This window comes from Sarcophilus harrisii, chromosome 2 (genome assembly GCF_902635505.1).
Source record: "Sarcophilus harrisii chromosome 2, mSarHar1.11, whole genome shotgun sequence".
Lineage (NCBI taxonomy): Eukaryota > Metazoa > Chordata > Mammalia > Dasyuromorphia > Dasyuridae > Sarcophilus > Sarcophilus harrisii.
Genome location: NC_045427.1, coordinates 53,780,096 through 53,795,953, shown reverse-complemented (window position 1 = coordinate 53,795,953; position 15,858 = coordinate 53,780,096). Strand labels below are relative to the sequence as shown.

General features: G+C 40.0%; 1 protein-coding gene across 5 annotated transcripts in view; it reads left to right on the top strand.

Moving 5' to 3' along the window:
- Window positions 1-13,127, top strand: part of KLHL36 (kelch like family member 36) — a 64,107-nt gene extending 50,980 nt beyond the window's left edge. For all 5 annotated transcript variants that reach the window (XM_031950191.1, XM_031950192.1, XM_031950193.1 and 2 more), the window contains 3 exons: window positions 3,258-4,331; window positions 6,626-6,783; window positions 11,045-13,127. In XM_031950191.1, coding sequence (XP_031806051.1) covers window positions 3,258-4,331; window positions 6,626-6,783; window positions 11,045-11,600 — 1,788 coding nt within the window. In that variant the 3' untranslated portion in view covers window positions 11,601-13,127. The remainder of the gene's footprint in view (window positions 1-3,257; window positions 4,332-6,625; window positions 6,784-11,044) is intronic.
- The last annotated feature ends 2,731 nt before the right edge of the window (window positions 13,128-15,858 follow it).

The following is a 15,858-nucleotide window of genomic DNA, read 5'->3' as shown; positions in this document are numbered from 1 at the left end:
TTTTGTAGCCTCTTGTTGTAGAGAGAAAAAGAAATGAATTGGAAATCACAAGACCTGAGTTCATAGACGCTGATACATACTGAAGGTGATGGGTTAGTTTATTTTACTTTTGTGAGCCTCAGTTGCCTCATATGAAAAATGGGAATAATGTATGCGCTATTTACTTTGCAGATAAACACTTTATAAATGTAAAAGCCCCTGTCAAAATGTGACTTCTTGTTTTTGTTAATATGTTATCATGATTTATTCCTCAGAACACTAGCCTGTAATAACACTGGCTTGCCCTGGCAGAGCAGTGCCAGCTACAAAGCCATGTACGTGTCAGTTCACGTTTATCTCAGTCAATTTGATCTTCACAACAACCCTGTGAGATAGGAGGCACAAATATGTTTTATCTCCATTTACAGGTGAGAAAAGTAAGGCTCATAAAGTTGATCCATCATACCCAAGATCACACGATTAGCAAGTGGTGGGGGACTAGGACATCTTCAGTTCAGTAGTTCAATAAGTAGGACACTATACTAGACTTCAGGAATAAACATTTGAAAAATAAATAATCCCTCCCTTTAAGTAGCTCAGATTCTACTGAGAAGATCCCACATGAACACAGGTAAGGGTAAGCAAAATACTTCAGAAAGTAGGAATTACTAAGAACCAAGAGGAGGGAGGAGAGCAGGAAAGGCCTTGTCAAAGAAACAGCACCACATCCGGTTCTTCTGATGCTGGGGATAGGGAGTGGCCTTTTAGATTATATTCCACATTTGTTTTTAACCAAAGATAAAATTAAAACTGTGGTTCTCAGAGTGTGGACCAGTGTCATCTGGGTTCCTGAGATCCTTTTGTGGTTCCAAGAGTTACAAATTATTGTCATTGAAACACTACGATATTTTCTTTCATAATAGAGTAAATATAGGGTTTTTCCCCATATTTTTAATTTGTTAAAGAAATTTTTTTTTTGAAAAGTAGGTTGGAGATAGAGTAAGTATTGGTAAATATAATCCATATAAGCAAAAATTCTTTAAGGCAGGACTTTAAAAATTTTTCCCACTCACTATCCCTTTTTACTTGAGATATTTTTACATGACCCTCGGTATATAAAATATAAATATATAAATAAATAGGTATAAAAGACAGATATTTACTGACAATATACCATAACTTCATCATCCCTACATTCAGTTATGAGATCTCATATAGGGTCATGAACCACAGTTTAAGAATCTGGGCTTTAAGGTATCTTCGAGAACTTGTAATATTAATACAATAATATGTAAAATATCCTAAGACCAAAAAACTTAAGAACTTCTGAATTACAGTATGTAGACAGGAATTCAAGTTTGCCCTGCAGGATTCCTTTGGAGGGCGGGTATGTGATGCAGTGTATAGAATGCCAGGCCTGGACTCAAGAAGATTCATCTTCCTGAATTAAAATCTGGCTTCAGATATTAATAATTGTGTGACCCTGGCCTAGTCACTTAACTCTATTTGCTTCAGTTTCCTCATCTGCAAAATAAGCTAGAGAAGGAAATACTAAATTACTCCAGTATCTTTGCCAAGAAAACCCCAGATGGGGCCATAAAGAGTAGAACACAAATGAAAACAATTAAACAGCAACAAAAAATTACCTTGATAAGGACAATTAGAATTTCTAGGCCTGAGCCTAGTTTTTGTGTAGCTCTTGCATATGCACTAGCTCCATCCAGCAGCCAAACACCTTTATCTTTGAGTGCTGAGTACTGTTTTTATATAGCATCATTTTTGGGGGAAGCACAAAAAGTCTTCCCCACTTTCTGTAAACTTATATCAGAAGTGAGCTGCAAGATATAAGTGTTTTTTTTCACTTCATTTTTTCTTATGTTTTTTTTCCCTTTTCATCTGTTTCCTCTTATAACTGTGATTAATATAGAAATATGTTTTACATGATAGCACATGTATAAACTATATCAAACTGCCTTTCATCTTTGGAAGAGGGGAGGAAGGGAGAAAAATTTGAAACTCAAAATCTTATAAAAACGAATGCTAAAAACTAGAGGAAAAAATAAAATACTATTAGAAAAAAAAAAAAAAAAAAGGAAAGAAAGAAGTGAGTTACAAAGGCCATGGAGTTAGGATTTTCTAAGTTTCCAGTGCATCATTCTCCCCCTTTCCCCTGACCCCAACTAGGGAGGAGAGCTCTGATATGATCTTTTTATTTCAGGTGTAGGATTTTGCCTCTAAATTTCCCAGTGCATCATTCTTTCCCTCTCCCTTGGTCGCAACTAGGGAGGAGAGCTCTGATATGATCTTTTTATTTCAGGTGTAGGATTTTGCCTCTAAGTTTCCCAGTGCATCATTCTTTCCCTCTCCCTTGGTCGCAACTAGGGAGGAGAGCTCTGATATGATCTTTTTTATTTCAGGTGTAGGATTTTGCCTCTAAATTTCCCAGTGCATCATTCTTTCCCTCTCCCTTGGTCCCAACTAGGGAGGAGAGCTCTAAGATCTTTTTTATTTCAGGTGTAGGATTTTGCCTCTAAATTTCCCAGTGCATCATTCTTTCCCTCTCCCTTGGTCGCAACTAGGGAGGAGAGCTCTGATAAGATCTTTTTATTTCAGGTGTAGGATTTTGCCTCTAAATTTCCCAGTGCATCATTCTTTCCCTCTCCCTTGGTGCAACTAGGGAGGAGAGCTCTGATATGATCTTTTTATTTCAGGTGTAGGATTTTGCCTCTAAGTTTCCCAGTGCATCATTCTTTCCCTCTCCCTTGGTCCCAACTAGGGAGGAGAGCTCTAAGATCTTTTTTATTTCAGGTGTAGGATTTTGCCTCTAAGTTTCCCAGTGCATCATTCTTTCCCTCTCCCTTGGTCCCAACTAGGGAGGAGAGCTCTAAGATCTTTTTTATTTCAGGTGTAGGATTTTGCCTCTAAATTTCCCAGTGCATCATTCTCCCCCTTTCCCCTGACCCCAACTAGGGAGGAGAGCTCTAAGATCTTTTTTATTTCAGGTGTAGGATTTTGCCTCTAAATTTCCCAGTGCATCATTCTTTCCCTCTCCCTTGGTCGCAACTAGGGAGGAGAGCTCTGATATGATCTTTTTATTTCAGGTGTAGGATTTTGCCTCTAAGTTTCCCAGTGCATCATTCTTTCCCTCTCCCTTGGTCGCAACTAGGGAGGAGAGCTCTGATATGATCTTTTTTATTTCAGGTGTAGGATTTTGCATCTAAGTCTCCCCTTCTCCCCTGGCCCCAATTAGGGAGGTGACGTGATCTTTTCCATTTCAGGTGTACAGGTGGGTTGACCATCCCAACCTGGTGCTCCAGAGGCTCAACGAGCAGAGACACCGCGGCCTTTTCTGCGACATTGTCTTGGTGGCGGACGAGCAGAGGGTCCCCGCGCACCGGAACCTCCTGGCTGTCTGCAGCGACTACTTCAACTCCATGTTCACCATCGGCATGCGGGAGGCCTACCAGAAGGAGGTGGAGCTGGTGGGAGCCTCGTACATCGGCCTGCGGGCCGTCATTGACTTTCTCTACGGCAGCGAGCTTTCACTGGACGGCGGTAACATTGACTACGTCTTGGAGACGGCTCATCTCCTGCAGATCTGGAAGGTGGTTGATTTCTGCTGCGAGTACCTGGAAAACGAGGTGAGCGAGGAGAACTATCTGTACCTGCAGGAGCTGGCGTCCATCTACAGCCTGAAACGCCTGGACTCTTACATCGACTCCTTCATCCTGCGGAACTTCGGGACGCTGTCCTTCACCCCGGACTTTCTGCAGAACGTCTCCCTGCAGAAACTCTGCCAGTACCTGGGGAGCAGCCTGGTGCAGCGCGAGTGTGAGCACGACCTGCTGCAGGCCGCGCTCCAGTGGCTGACCCAGTACCCCGAGCGCGAGGCGGACGCCTTCCAGGTGCTAGAAAACATCCATTTCCCGCTGATCCCCAAGAGCGACCTCCTGCACCGCGTCAAGCCGGCCGTGTGCTCGCTGCTGCCCAAGGAGGCCAACTGCGAGGGCTTCATCGAGGAGGCCGTGGCCTACCACAACAACGTGGCCGCCCAGCCGGTGCTGCAGAACAAGCGCACTGCGCTGCGCACCAACGACGAGCGGCTGCTGTTCGTGGGCGGGGAGGTGTCCGAGCGCTGCCTGGAGCTCAGCGACGACACCTGCTTTCTGGATGCCAAAAACGAGCAGTGGGTCATGGAGACGCCCCTGCCTGCCAGGAGGAGCCACCACTGCGTGGCTGTCCTGGGAGGCTTCATCTTCATAGCCGGAGGCAGCTTCTCCAGGGACAATGGCGGGGATGCAGCTTCCAATCTTCTCTATAGGTACGATCCCCGCTGGAACCAGTGGATAAAGGTGAGCCTGAAGCCAGATTTGCCTCCTTTTTATTTCATTGCTTTCCTTTTGTTTTGTTGTGTCGTCATTTTCAGTCGTCCCCTTTGGGGTTTTCTTAGCAAAGATCTTGAAACAGTGGGCCATTTCCTTCTCCAGCTTATTTGATAGACAAGGAAAGAAACTTAGGTCAACAGTTAAAAGACTTGCTCAGTTTTCACTTCTTTTGTTATTTGTTTGAATTTTATTTTTTCCTTTTTGATCTGATTATTCTTGTGCAGCAAGATAATTGTATAAATACATATGCCTATATTGGACTTAAATATATTTTTACCATGTTTAACATATATTGCATTACTTGCCATGGGGGGGGGGGTAAGGGGGAGAAATTGCAACACAAGGTTTTGCAAGGGTAAATGATGAAAAATTATCCTTGCATGTGTTTTGAAAATAAAAAGTTTCAATGAAAAAAAAAGTTAAAAAAAAAAAAAGAATTTCACATGATGTATTCTAGATATAAGTTAAATAAAGAAGATATCCATAACTAAATAAATAAAAGAGAAAGAAAATGGCAAACCAGTCCAGTGTCTTTGTCAAGAAAATATTAGATGGGGTCATGAGGAGTCCAGCACAACTGAAAATGATTGCACAGCAACAACAAAGAACAGCATCTACTACTTATTGTTGTTGTGAAGATCAAGTAACATAAATAGGCACTGTTGATGTTGCTATTATTATTACCTTCCACTTATGGTGCCTCTAGCTTACATATACTTAGTTATTTCTACGTTGCCTCCCCCACTAAAATACGAGCTCCTTGAGGACAAGGAGTATGTTTTTGCCTTTCTTTATAAACCCCAAATTGAGCATAGTACCGGACGCATAGTAAGCACTTAATAAATGCTTGCTGACTTGACAGTCTTTGCCCCCTTTGCAATTCTCCCTTCTTAGATGGTACATCCTATGCATGTATATGTGTACTGGTTCTTTTTCCCCTAGACAGTGTACCCTTTTGAGTATTGTCTTATTCCCCTATTTGGAGAAAGAAGATCGGAAAAATCATTTAACTAACTTTTAAACTAATCCTCCTGAATTTAAGCTTCCATTTGGATTATGGTCCCTTTAAAATAGTCCCCTTGTGAGTCTAGACTCCAGCTCCAATGATGCCTTTGTATCTCCAAATATTCTGGAGCCTCATTTCTGGAAATTGCTACCACAAGACAACCAGTTAACCTAATGAGCCTCATTTTTAACTAACTGCTAGCAAAAGCTCTGGACTTGGATTCTCAAGAAGTGGGTTTGAATCCTGATTCTTATCCTTCCTAGCCATTCACTTCTGAGGAAATTGAATTTTGGTAAACAATGTGGGTACTTGAGGTGAGCATGAGGACCAGTAATGATGACTCTCCTTGTTATCACAAGGTAAGGTCACAAAGCGCTTTCTTCAGGAACACTTTTTGAGATGGGGAAAGGGGGCAGGGTACAAAGATTGTTATACCCATTTTGCAGATGATGAAACTGTTTCCCAAAGTTGGAGTGACTTACAAAGTTGGGTCACATGAGTAGACAATCAAGGAACTGAGATTCACACCCAAATCTCCTCTGCCATCAGAACTGACCCTCTTTGTATTCCACTGTGTTACTTTATAAGCACATACTTAAAAAGTCACCTTTGCTTCTCCTTCAGCACACATGGCAAAGAGTGTTTGGAAAACCAAGGGGAGGAGCCGCTGGATAATATGGTGGATAGAGTGCTGATCCTGGAGTCAGGAAGCCCTCAGTTCAAATTTGGTCTCAATCACTCCTTTAACTATCTGATTCTAAGGCTTCTCAGTGCCCCCAGCTATTACCCATCTGTAAAATGGGATGATAATGGCACCTATTTCCCAGGATTATTGAGATGATGATCTCATGAAAATGAGATAAAATGAGATCATATTTATAAAATACTTTGTAAATATTAGATATATATATATATATACTAGTTGTTATTGTTATTATTATCATCATTAGGGCATCTAGTGACTCAGTAGTTAGAGTGAGGAGTCAGGAAGACTCATCTTCCTGAACTCAAATATGGCCTCACACATACTAGCTGTGTGATCCTGAGCAAGTCACTTAACTCTTCCCACTGAAAAAACCCAAAAGACAAAACAACAATAATAATTATGAGGTGGTTGGAAAGTTTGCAAACCTTAATTTGCTACATAAATGCCAGTTGTTAGTGTTACTTCTCTTTACTGCTGCAGGATATCCCTAGGGGTTGAATCTCTTCTGGGGTTCTGATGATGGAGCGAATTACTGTTGCTTTTTTGTAGGTGGCCTCCATGAATCAGCGCCGAGTGGATTTCTACCTGGCCTCCATCTCAGACATGCTGGTAGCTGTCGGTGGAAGAAATGAAAACGGAGCACTTTCTTCAGTGGAGGCGTATAGTCCCAAAAATGATTCCTGGTCTTATGTAGCAGGCTTGCCAAGGTAGCTATATTCCCAATGTTAGAATTCAGTGGGAGCTTTTAGAAAGGCAGTGTTGCCTGTCTAAGGCTAAGGGTGCTAGATTGGAAATCAGGAAGGTTCAAATTTATCTTTTCATGGTTTTTGGAGGGGTGATTGTCTTAAGCTGGCTGAGCTCCAGCTTCTTCATCTGTAAAACCAGGAAAATTATACTATCATGGCTAGTTCTTGAGTTATTATGATGTTTATATGTGAGATAATCTATTTGGAACCCTTTGAAAACCTGAAAATGCTTTGTAAAGTATCAGTTATCCTTTTTTTTTTTTTTTTTTTTTGCACTGAATTTCCCATTTCATTGGTAAAATATATTCTCAATGAGGAAACCTCCTTTACCAATTAATTCTTGGATCAAATAAGATAATGTTTAAGATTCTTTACCAACCTTAATTCTCCTCATAAATATTAGCTCTTGCTGTTGAATTAACTGGGGCACTGAGAGGATAAATTACTCACTCAAGATCAGTCAATATGTGTTGGTAGTAGGCCTTGAATTCAGATCTTCCTGACCCTGAAACCATTTTTCAATCTATTCTGCCCTCCTGCTTCTCTACTATCATGTAAAGTTCTATCTCTATAGTCCCTTGGATTATCTCTGAAAAAAAAAAAAAAAAAAAGAGAGAGAGAGAATGGTGAGTTTTTTTAGTTTTCCTGTGAAGTTCAGTTTAGCACATCCCTTTTTAATAGAAAAACCGAGGGTCACCTCCCTTTTGCTGATGTGGACTTCTGAATGGTCTTTATCTCATTATGAAAATTATCAATAAAAGCTAGCTTCATCTTGAAGCCTTTGTTGATCCCCAGTGATCAGCCCATCCATGTGTTAACCACTTTGATGTATTTTTTAAACTCCTTTTATTAAACTTTTAAAAAGAAAAAGAAAAACCAATGGTCGGCAAAGTGAGGTACCATGTTTGTTGATGAGAGAGGTCTGTCTTAGAGCCATTTTGACTCTTCAGCCCACTCATTTTGCAGCTTCAAGGCAAGGGGAGAGCTGGGATTGAAACCAGGAGTGTGAAGTGAGATGTGGAGAATGATCATCACACACCACAGAGAACTCTGTCTACATCTCCTGTGTCATTTGGCATTGAGACTGAGAGATTCTGATTTGACCTTTCCCCTTTTCCTTCTTAATTCCAAGTAATCAAAGTTGTGTAGACTTGAGGAATCACTTAATGTTTCTGAAGTTTATTTTCCATTTCTCCAATAATAGGAAGAGTGGTATAGATTTAGAGCTGAAAAGGATCTTCAAGGTGATCTTGTCTCTGATCATCTTAATTTCTAATTGAGGAAACTAATGCTGAGGGAAACTGTCACCTAATTCTAAGGCCTCCTTCTCAGTAAACACTGTAGTTTCCTCTGGCCTCCAGGATCAAACAATTGATTTGATTTTACAATTACTTGTACAACTTGACCCCTTTGTACTTCTCTAGTCTTATGTATTACCCTGTGGTCTGGCCATAGCAGCCTGCTGGCTGTTCTTTAGCATGATGCTTCAGCTTCTGTTTCTCTTCTTTTGCCCTGCCTGTCCCCTATGCCCACCCTCCCATCTCCACTTCCTAGCTTCTCCGGCTTCCTTTAATATTTATCTCAAATGCTATTGGTTCTCCAGCTTCTAAAGACCCCTTCCCACTCCCTCCAGCCTCTCTATATGAAACTTATATACATGTTGTCTATCCCTTTCAAATGCAACCTTCTTGAGAGCGTGCACTGTCTTTGCTTTTTATTTGTCTAGCTGGGTATTAAGCACATAAGAAGTGCTTAATAAATACTTGTCGATTTATTAATTGGTTGCCCAAGGTCATACATGATGACAGTAACAGCGGTGAGATTCAAACCCAATTCCACTAATTCCAAATCAGTTATTCATTCTGTCATACATACTGCCTCCCATAATACTTACCCTTAGCGCTTAACTCATCATGTCTTTGAGAAAATCAAATGAGAATATTTATAAAGATTTAACATGGTAGTTGGTACATCGTAGGTGCTTAATAAATACTTGTTCCCTCCTATTCTCACTCTATTGCCTCATTGCATAGGGATTTTATGAGGACCAAATAATATCATGTATGTGCATGCAGGCAGTTTTAAAGTTACAAAGTTCATTAAAAACATAAGTGACTTTATTGTCAAGGACATCTGGTACGGTAGTCTTTCTTACTGTTATGTAAGAAATGTTTTGGTTTGGGTGGTGCTTTGATTTTATTAAATGAATGAATGAAAAAATATATGTGACAATGACAGGAAAGGCGATTATCATTCCCAAAAAAATACAAACATACTGGCCTGCCCTTTTCCCAGCTCCCAAACCCCAGCTCTGTTGTCTCTGACTCAGAGCAATATATAAGACAATGTTCCATTTTTAAATGGCCAGATTAATTTAATATGAGTAACAATCAGGTCAATAAAGGATGAATAAATGGAGTAGTAAAATGAAAGAAAAACCATTTATTAAGCACTTATTCTGTGGCAAGCACTGTTCTATTACTGGGATAGAAATACAAAAGCATAACCAGTTCCTGCCCTCAAGGAATTTACATTCTAGTAGAGAGAGATGGCACATTTAAGAGTGTGGGAGCCTGGATACCTGTGATAATTCCTTAAGAGCTTCCACCTGCTTGCTATCATTGGCGTTTCACAAAATCCCACACCTGGTGAAAAGGAACTTCCCTCTCCACTTACAGGTGAAGAAATTGGCATTCACAGAGCTGAAGGTGATTTGTCCAAAGTGACATATCCCTCAAGTAACAGAACTGACCCGGCAATATGTTCTTTCCTCTACATCCTTTTGGCAGCTTCTCCACTAAAAAAAATAAATAAAAGCACCATTCATTCCTTCCCCAATGATCCCACATGAGATAAGAAGTTCAAATTGGTCTGCATCCTATTAAACATATAGGACAAGTGGTTGTTTTTAGAGAGATCACTTGACCTTTGAACTTCTTGATGGATCAAATAATTATTGAATAGTTGCTGTGTACACAGCACCCTTCTAGTCTGGGGTTCATATAAAGAAGCCGTGCATTCTTACTTCACTATCTCTGACTGTGGTACCATCATTTGCTATCTCCTGTAATTGTTACCTAATAGTGGCAGCTGGGAGCTGGGTGGTTCAGTGGGGAGAGCACTGGACCTGGAGTTGGGAAGACCTTGGTTTAAATGTGGCCTCAGACACTGACCATGTAACCCTGGGCAAGTCCCTTAACTTTGTTTGTTTAAATCTGCTGGAGAAGGAAATGACAGATCACTCCAATAGCTTTGCAGAGAAAACTCTGTAGACAATAAGGTCATGAAAAGTCGGACCTAAGAAAATGACTCAATAGCAACGACATTTGTTACCATGGTGTTATCTTTGATGTTCTTCTCATTTCCAATCGGTTATCAAGTCCTCTCAGTTCTATTTTAACAGAATGAATCCATCCCCTTGATTTTATAATTGCTACCATTCCTTGTATAGACTCTCAATACCCTCACCTAGAATGAATGATAGAAATATCCACTGATTCATAGACTATTGGTAAATACTAGTAACCGGTAATAACTATTAGCAATAGTGACTGACTTATTTATAATGATTTAGGAGTTACAAAGCATTTCACATCATCTTTATGTTTTATATAATCTTTATTAGATTCTCCTAATAACTCATCTAGGCAGATAATGCAGTTCTTATCAGCAAGCAAAAAAGGAACTGAGCGGTACGATGGAATAAGCTACAGAGTAGAGAGTGACATAATGGATTTAGAGTTGGGCTTTGGACTCAGATCTTGCTAGAAATCCTGCTATTTCCCATCTGCATGGTCCTTGTGAAGTCATTCTGGGTCTTAATTTCCTCATCTGTAAATTGGACTAAAATATTTCCAAGGTCCATTTTAGCTTTAAATTTCCTGACTTGTGGGGCGAGTAGATGGTACAGTGGATAGAGCACCAGCCCTGAAGTCAGGAGGACCTGAGTTCAAATCTGGTCTCAGATACTTAACACTTCCTAGCTGTGAGACACTGGGCAAGTCACTTAACCCCAGTTGCCTGGAAAAAATAAACAAAAAAGAATACCTGTAGGTGAAAGGGACAGGATAACTGATAGCTGAATGTGAGAAGAAAGCATCAAAGATAATCTCAAGGTAACTAATGTAGAGACCGTAAATGATGGCCACCTGACTCTAAGTCTGGTGGGTTTTCCATTATAACCAGAAGGAAAGTACTGACCTTGGCTTCTCCCCATTTCTAGGTTCACCTATGGTCACGCCGGTACCATTTATAAGGACTTTGTGTATATCTCTGGAGGACACGATTACCAGATCGGCCCTTATCGGAAAAACCTCCTCTGCTATGACCACCGCACGGACGTATGGGAAGAGAAGAGGCCCATGATCACGGCCCGTGGCTGGCACAGCATGTGTAGCTTGGAGGAGAGCATCTACTCTATCGGAGGCAGCGATGACAACATCGAGTCCATGGAGCGCTTTGACATCCTGAGTGTGGAATCTTACAGTCCCCAGTGCAACCAGTGGACACGAGTGTCTCCTTTGCTTCAGGCCAACAGTGAGTCCGGCGTGGCCGTGTGGGAAGGAAAGATCTACATCCTAGGAGGCTATAGCTGGGAAAACACCACCTTCTCCAAAACGGTCCAGGTTTATGACCGTGAAAAGAACAAGTGGTTCAAAGGGACCGACCTCCCAAAAGCCATTGCTGGAGTATCTGCCTGTGTTTGCGCCCTGAAGCCCAGACCAGAAGACAAAAAAAAAAAAACTAAAACTAAGAGGCATCAGGATCGAGGGCGATGACTCACCTGGGATGACCCTGCTCTTTATCCCAATCATCTTCAAGAATATTTTCTTTAATGGCAAACTTTTTTTTTTTCCCGGCACTTTGGGGACAGAAGCACAGATGCTAAGACATCGGGAACTCGGGCAGAATCCTCTGGCACAGTTTAGTGACTCACAAGAGAGAAAAGTGCTATCACAGTTTTAAGCTAGAAATGCATATTCAGTAACGTTTAGCTACAATTTATTACTTTTACGTTTCTGGTTATTCTACAACAATAACAATTTCTAAAAGATCTCTGTAATGTAGCTTGTTGTTTTACAGAATAGGAGCGGTAAGATCATAGATCTGGAAGGTCTATCTAATCCCCATTTTTTACCAATGAGGAAACGGGCCCAGAGAAAGAGGTCATGACTCCCCATTTTCACATAGCAGCTTAGTGGCCGACCCGACACCACCACTTAGGTCTGCTGTCCTTTGACCAGAATTTGTTTCTTTCTAGAGGAATTGCCCTAGAGTGAAACTTTACAGACAACAAAAGCGTTGGGGTACCATTGTTGTCGGTGATCCTACCACACTATGCCTTATAGGTTTTTAATGCAGTTAGGATAGTATTAAAAATTTCAAGCGACCAGTATGTATTAGCAATCACAACTTTCTAAAACCATCACCTCAGACTCTGAAAGTGACAATAGGTCGTTTTGAAAAGCAAACAAAAATTCCAAACAGGTGTGATGAATAGATGAAGCCCTTTATTTATGTTTTCTGTGCATCAGTTTCATCCCTCAGACTCATTAAATTTCTTAGGTTTCTAATGTATTAAGTTAACATAACCTATATTCTTTTCTCTGAAAACTTTGATCACAAGCAATGTTATTTTTTTCACACATAAACTGCTCTTGAAGGACAGACCAGAGACTCTGATATAAATTGCTAATGATACTCAGCACCTCCTATAGGGAAGTGTAACTGGGTTGTGTCAGTTACTGGCTCTGACATCACTGATCTTCACAACCATGAAACTATCATGGTGGTCCTCTGAGCCTTCAGTTATTACATCTTTAAAATGAGGAGATTAGGCTAGATGATCTCCAAAGACCCCTCTAGCTACAGTAAATTGAGGATTTTACAAATCCACATAAACTACTATGAAATGTTTAGCACATGCTTTCATGCTCCATCCCTGCCTAAGTCAAAATTCATTATGTAGAGGTTAGTGTAAAGTATCAAAGAATGTTTAGATAACTTTTTTAAATGTCTGGAATTGCAGCTCGATGGTGCAGTGCATAGAGCACCAGCCCTGAAGTCAGAAGGACCTGAGTTCAAACTGACCTCAGACACATAACACTTCCTAGCTGTGTGACCCTGGGCAAGTCACTTAACCCCAATTGCCTCAGCAAAAAAGAAAAAAAAAAAAAATGGCTGATGTCCTGACGCCAAAGGCCCAAGTAACAGAGAAGAGAGGATATTGTAATCCTTGAAAGAGTTCATATTGTCTGGCATTAGAAAAGTCATGATGGAAAAAAAAAAAAGATAATTATTGATATCAAAACACAGTAGCAAAAGGCTTGAGTGACAATATAGAATAACTGACCTGGAGGCAGGAAAATTTGGGTTCAAATCCAGCCTCAGAAATGTCGTATGACTTTGGGCAGATCATCGAACTGAATAGTGCCTCCAGTTGTTCTCTAAGCTTATAAATTTGGCAAAGCAAGTATAAGAGCTTCCCATGAAATCACAAATCTGATTTTTTTTTTTTTAAGGGAGAAAGAAAAATGTTAAAAATTTATTTCCTTCTAACTATGATTTTCTGTTAGTTCCCTCCTAAGCCCTAAGAAAATACAAATTGGGGCTTGTGCTGTATTGTAAAACATTTTTCAGGCCTCCGTTGAGTCCAATGGCACTGACAGAGCCTGGTACTCAATGGTAGCCTACACTATCCAATTCTGCTGCCCTCTACTGGTAATTGTGATTTAACAGGTTTTTAAAATAGAAATGTCCTTCCTGTCAAGCAGCCTGATGGTGCTAACCCTGGACTTCTAGACTACATCAAAGTGGATCAGAGTTCTCCCGATCTTCCTCAGCAGAACAGTTGTCGAGCTCAGTGCCTGGTCTGTTATAAGTGCTGTGGAAATGCTCGTCCGGTCTACTTCCCTTCCTTTCCAGATTCAACGTTTCCTCTTCACGATCACATAGCTGTTGCTGTGATTTTTTTGCACCTTACAAAGGTTCCAGGGTGGGGAAAAAGGCTGTGATCTTAGAATCCATAAATGATTATGGAAGCTGGGAGATAAAGTTCTACTCCTAGTGTGAGCAGGGTCAGCTATCCCTTTGAAATTCATGAAGGTTATGACAGATATAGATAGCAATTTCCAGATGACCCTATAATTACCAGTTATATTATTTATAAAAAGGTGATAAGCATTAGTTAGCATTGGATTCTGAACTCTCCATTTGGGGCTGTTGGGACTTTGGTCTAAGATCTTGCTGCATCTCCCTTGACAGTATTAAGGCATGCTTTATTTGCTTTGGGGCTTTTGATTTTTTAAGTTTTCTTCTATAAATCACTTGGATTGAGTTTTTCCTTTTAAAACACAAATTCAAAAATTACTTATGCAGCATTTCTGAAAACTGTAGCTCTGTATTAATAGAACAGGGTTTCTTAAACTTTTCCTCCTCACAATCCCTTTTCACCCAAGAAATTTTTACGTGACCCTAGGTCACCTAACCCTAGGTTACACATATACCCTAGGTATATAGGTATCTAAAATATGTATACAAATAAAACATTTACTGATAATAAATCATAATTTCATAATCCCCACATTCAGTTAGGGGATAGTTTAAGAAGCTGGGAACCAGCTTCAAATATATATTGGATTTGGAGAATAAGTAGCATATATGCATATGAAAAATCTCAGCCACTTCATGTTAACATATTCCCCACCACACTTATCTCTTTGGAAATTGCCATCTCTAAGCAAATATAGTATTTTTCAGTCACATTCTTGAAAAGTCAACTCTTAACACTACTTTGAAAACAAGTGAGTCCATTGTAGATTTTCTAAATGATTATGTTTTATCTTATTTTGTTTTCAAAAGGTCCTGGAATGTAACTCAGTGTCAGATATGCATTCAAAGTCCATATTTACTAGGACAGGATAATATGTTTGAACATATTGGGGGTCAATAAATTGATATATTAAAGACCTTTGATTTATAATTCTCAGGGTGGGGTCTTCCTCACCAATGAAGATTGGACTCCGTGATTTTTGTAGTCTTAGAGAATTGTCTGAGACTTAAATCAATTTTAATATATTGGGGGGGAAGCCTGGAGAGCTTTCCCTGTCTTCAAGCTTGGTTTTTTATTACTCCATTTCACCAGTTTAGAAGGACTTTGCTATCAACAAAGTCGTTCTGAAAGCAATCATAGTATTTACAGCTGGAAGGACCTTAGAGATCATTTAATCCCAAAATATTAGCTCCTATTTTGATGGGTCCACAAAGCAAAGAACTCAGTGTTGTCTGGCCCAAAAGCCATACCGAATATTTAGAATTTATGGTGAGCCAGGGGTGTTATTTTATAACCCCCAACCAAAGAGTTGACTCCAATAGTTGAGCCCTTCATGAACCTAAACAAATTTAAAAAAATAAAAAACAAGCATAGAAAACAACCTTATTAGATGATTCTAACATTTGGCAGGAACCCAAATCTCACAGTTGTATATTTATTCAATTTTGTAAGTTGGGACTGAGAAGTAGTATTCTCAAGGGACAGATTTCAATTCAATTTAATTCAACAAGACTCATTGCAAACTCACAACCTTCTCAAAAGCAAAACTTATGAGCAGCATTACTTATGAGAACTGGGGTTAGCAAGCTTGCCAAAGGAGGAAGTGTGATTACTGAGAAGCAATGCAGCCTAGCTGTAGGAGCATTGTACATGACAGCAAACACCTTTGAATGTCAATTTATGCTCTGCTACTTAAGGACCCATGTGACTCTGGGCAAACCATTGAATACCGATGAGCATCCATTTCTTCCACGGCAACATGGGCCAAGGAGTGGAAGACGATGGCGTGGATGACAACTCTTAAGATCTCTTTCATTTCTAGATCCTATGATCAGGCTAGGATGACATCTCAGTGACAGTTAAAAGCTTTCTGAGAAATGACTCTTTCAAACTTGTAGGATATACTGTGGTCTTGGTGTGTGTATGTATATATATATATATATATATATATATATATATATATATATGCTTTCATTTTTCATTGT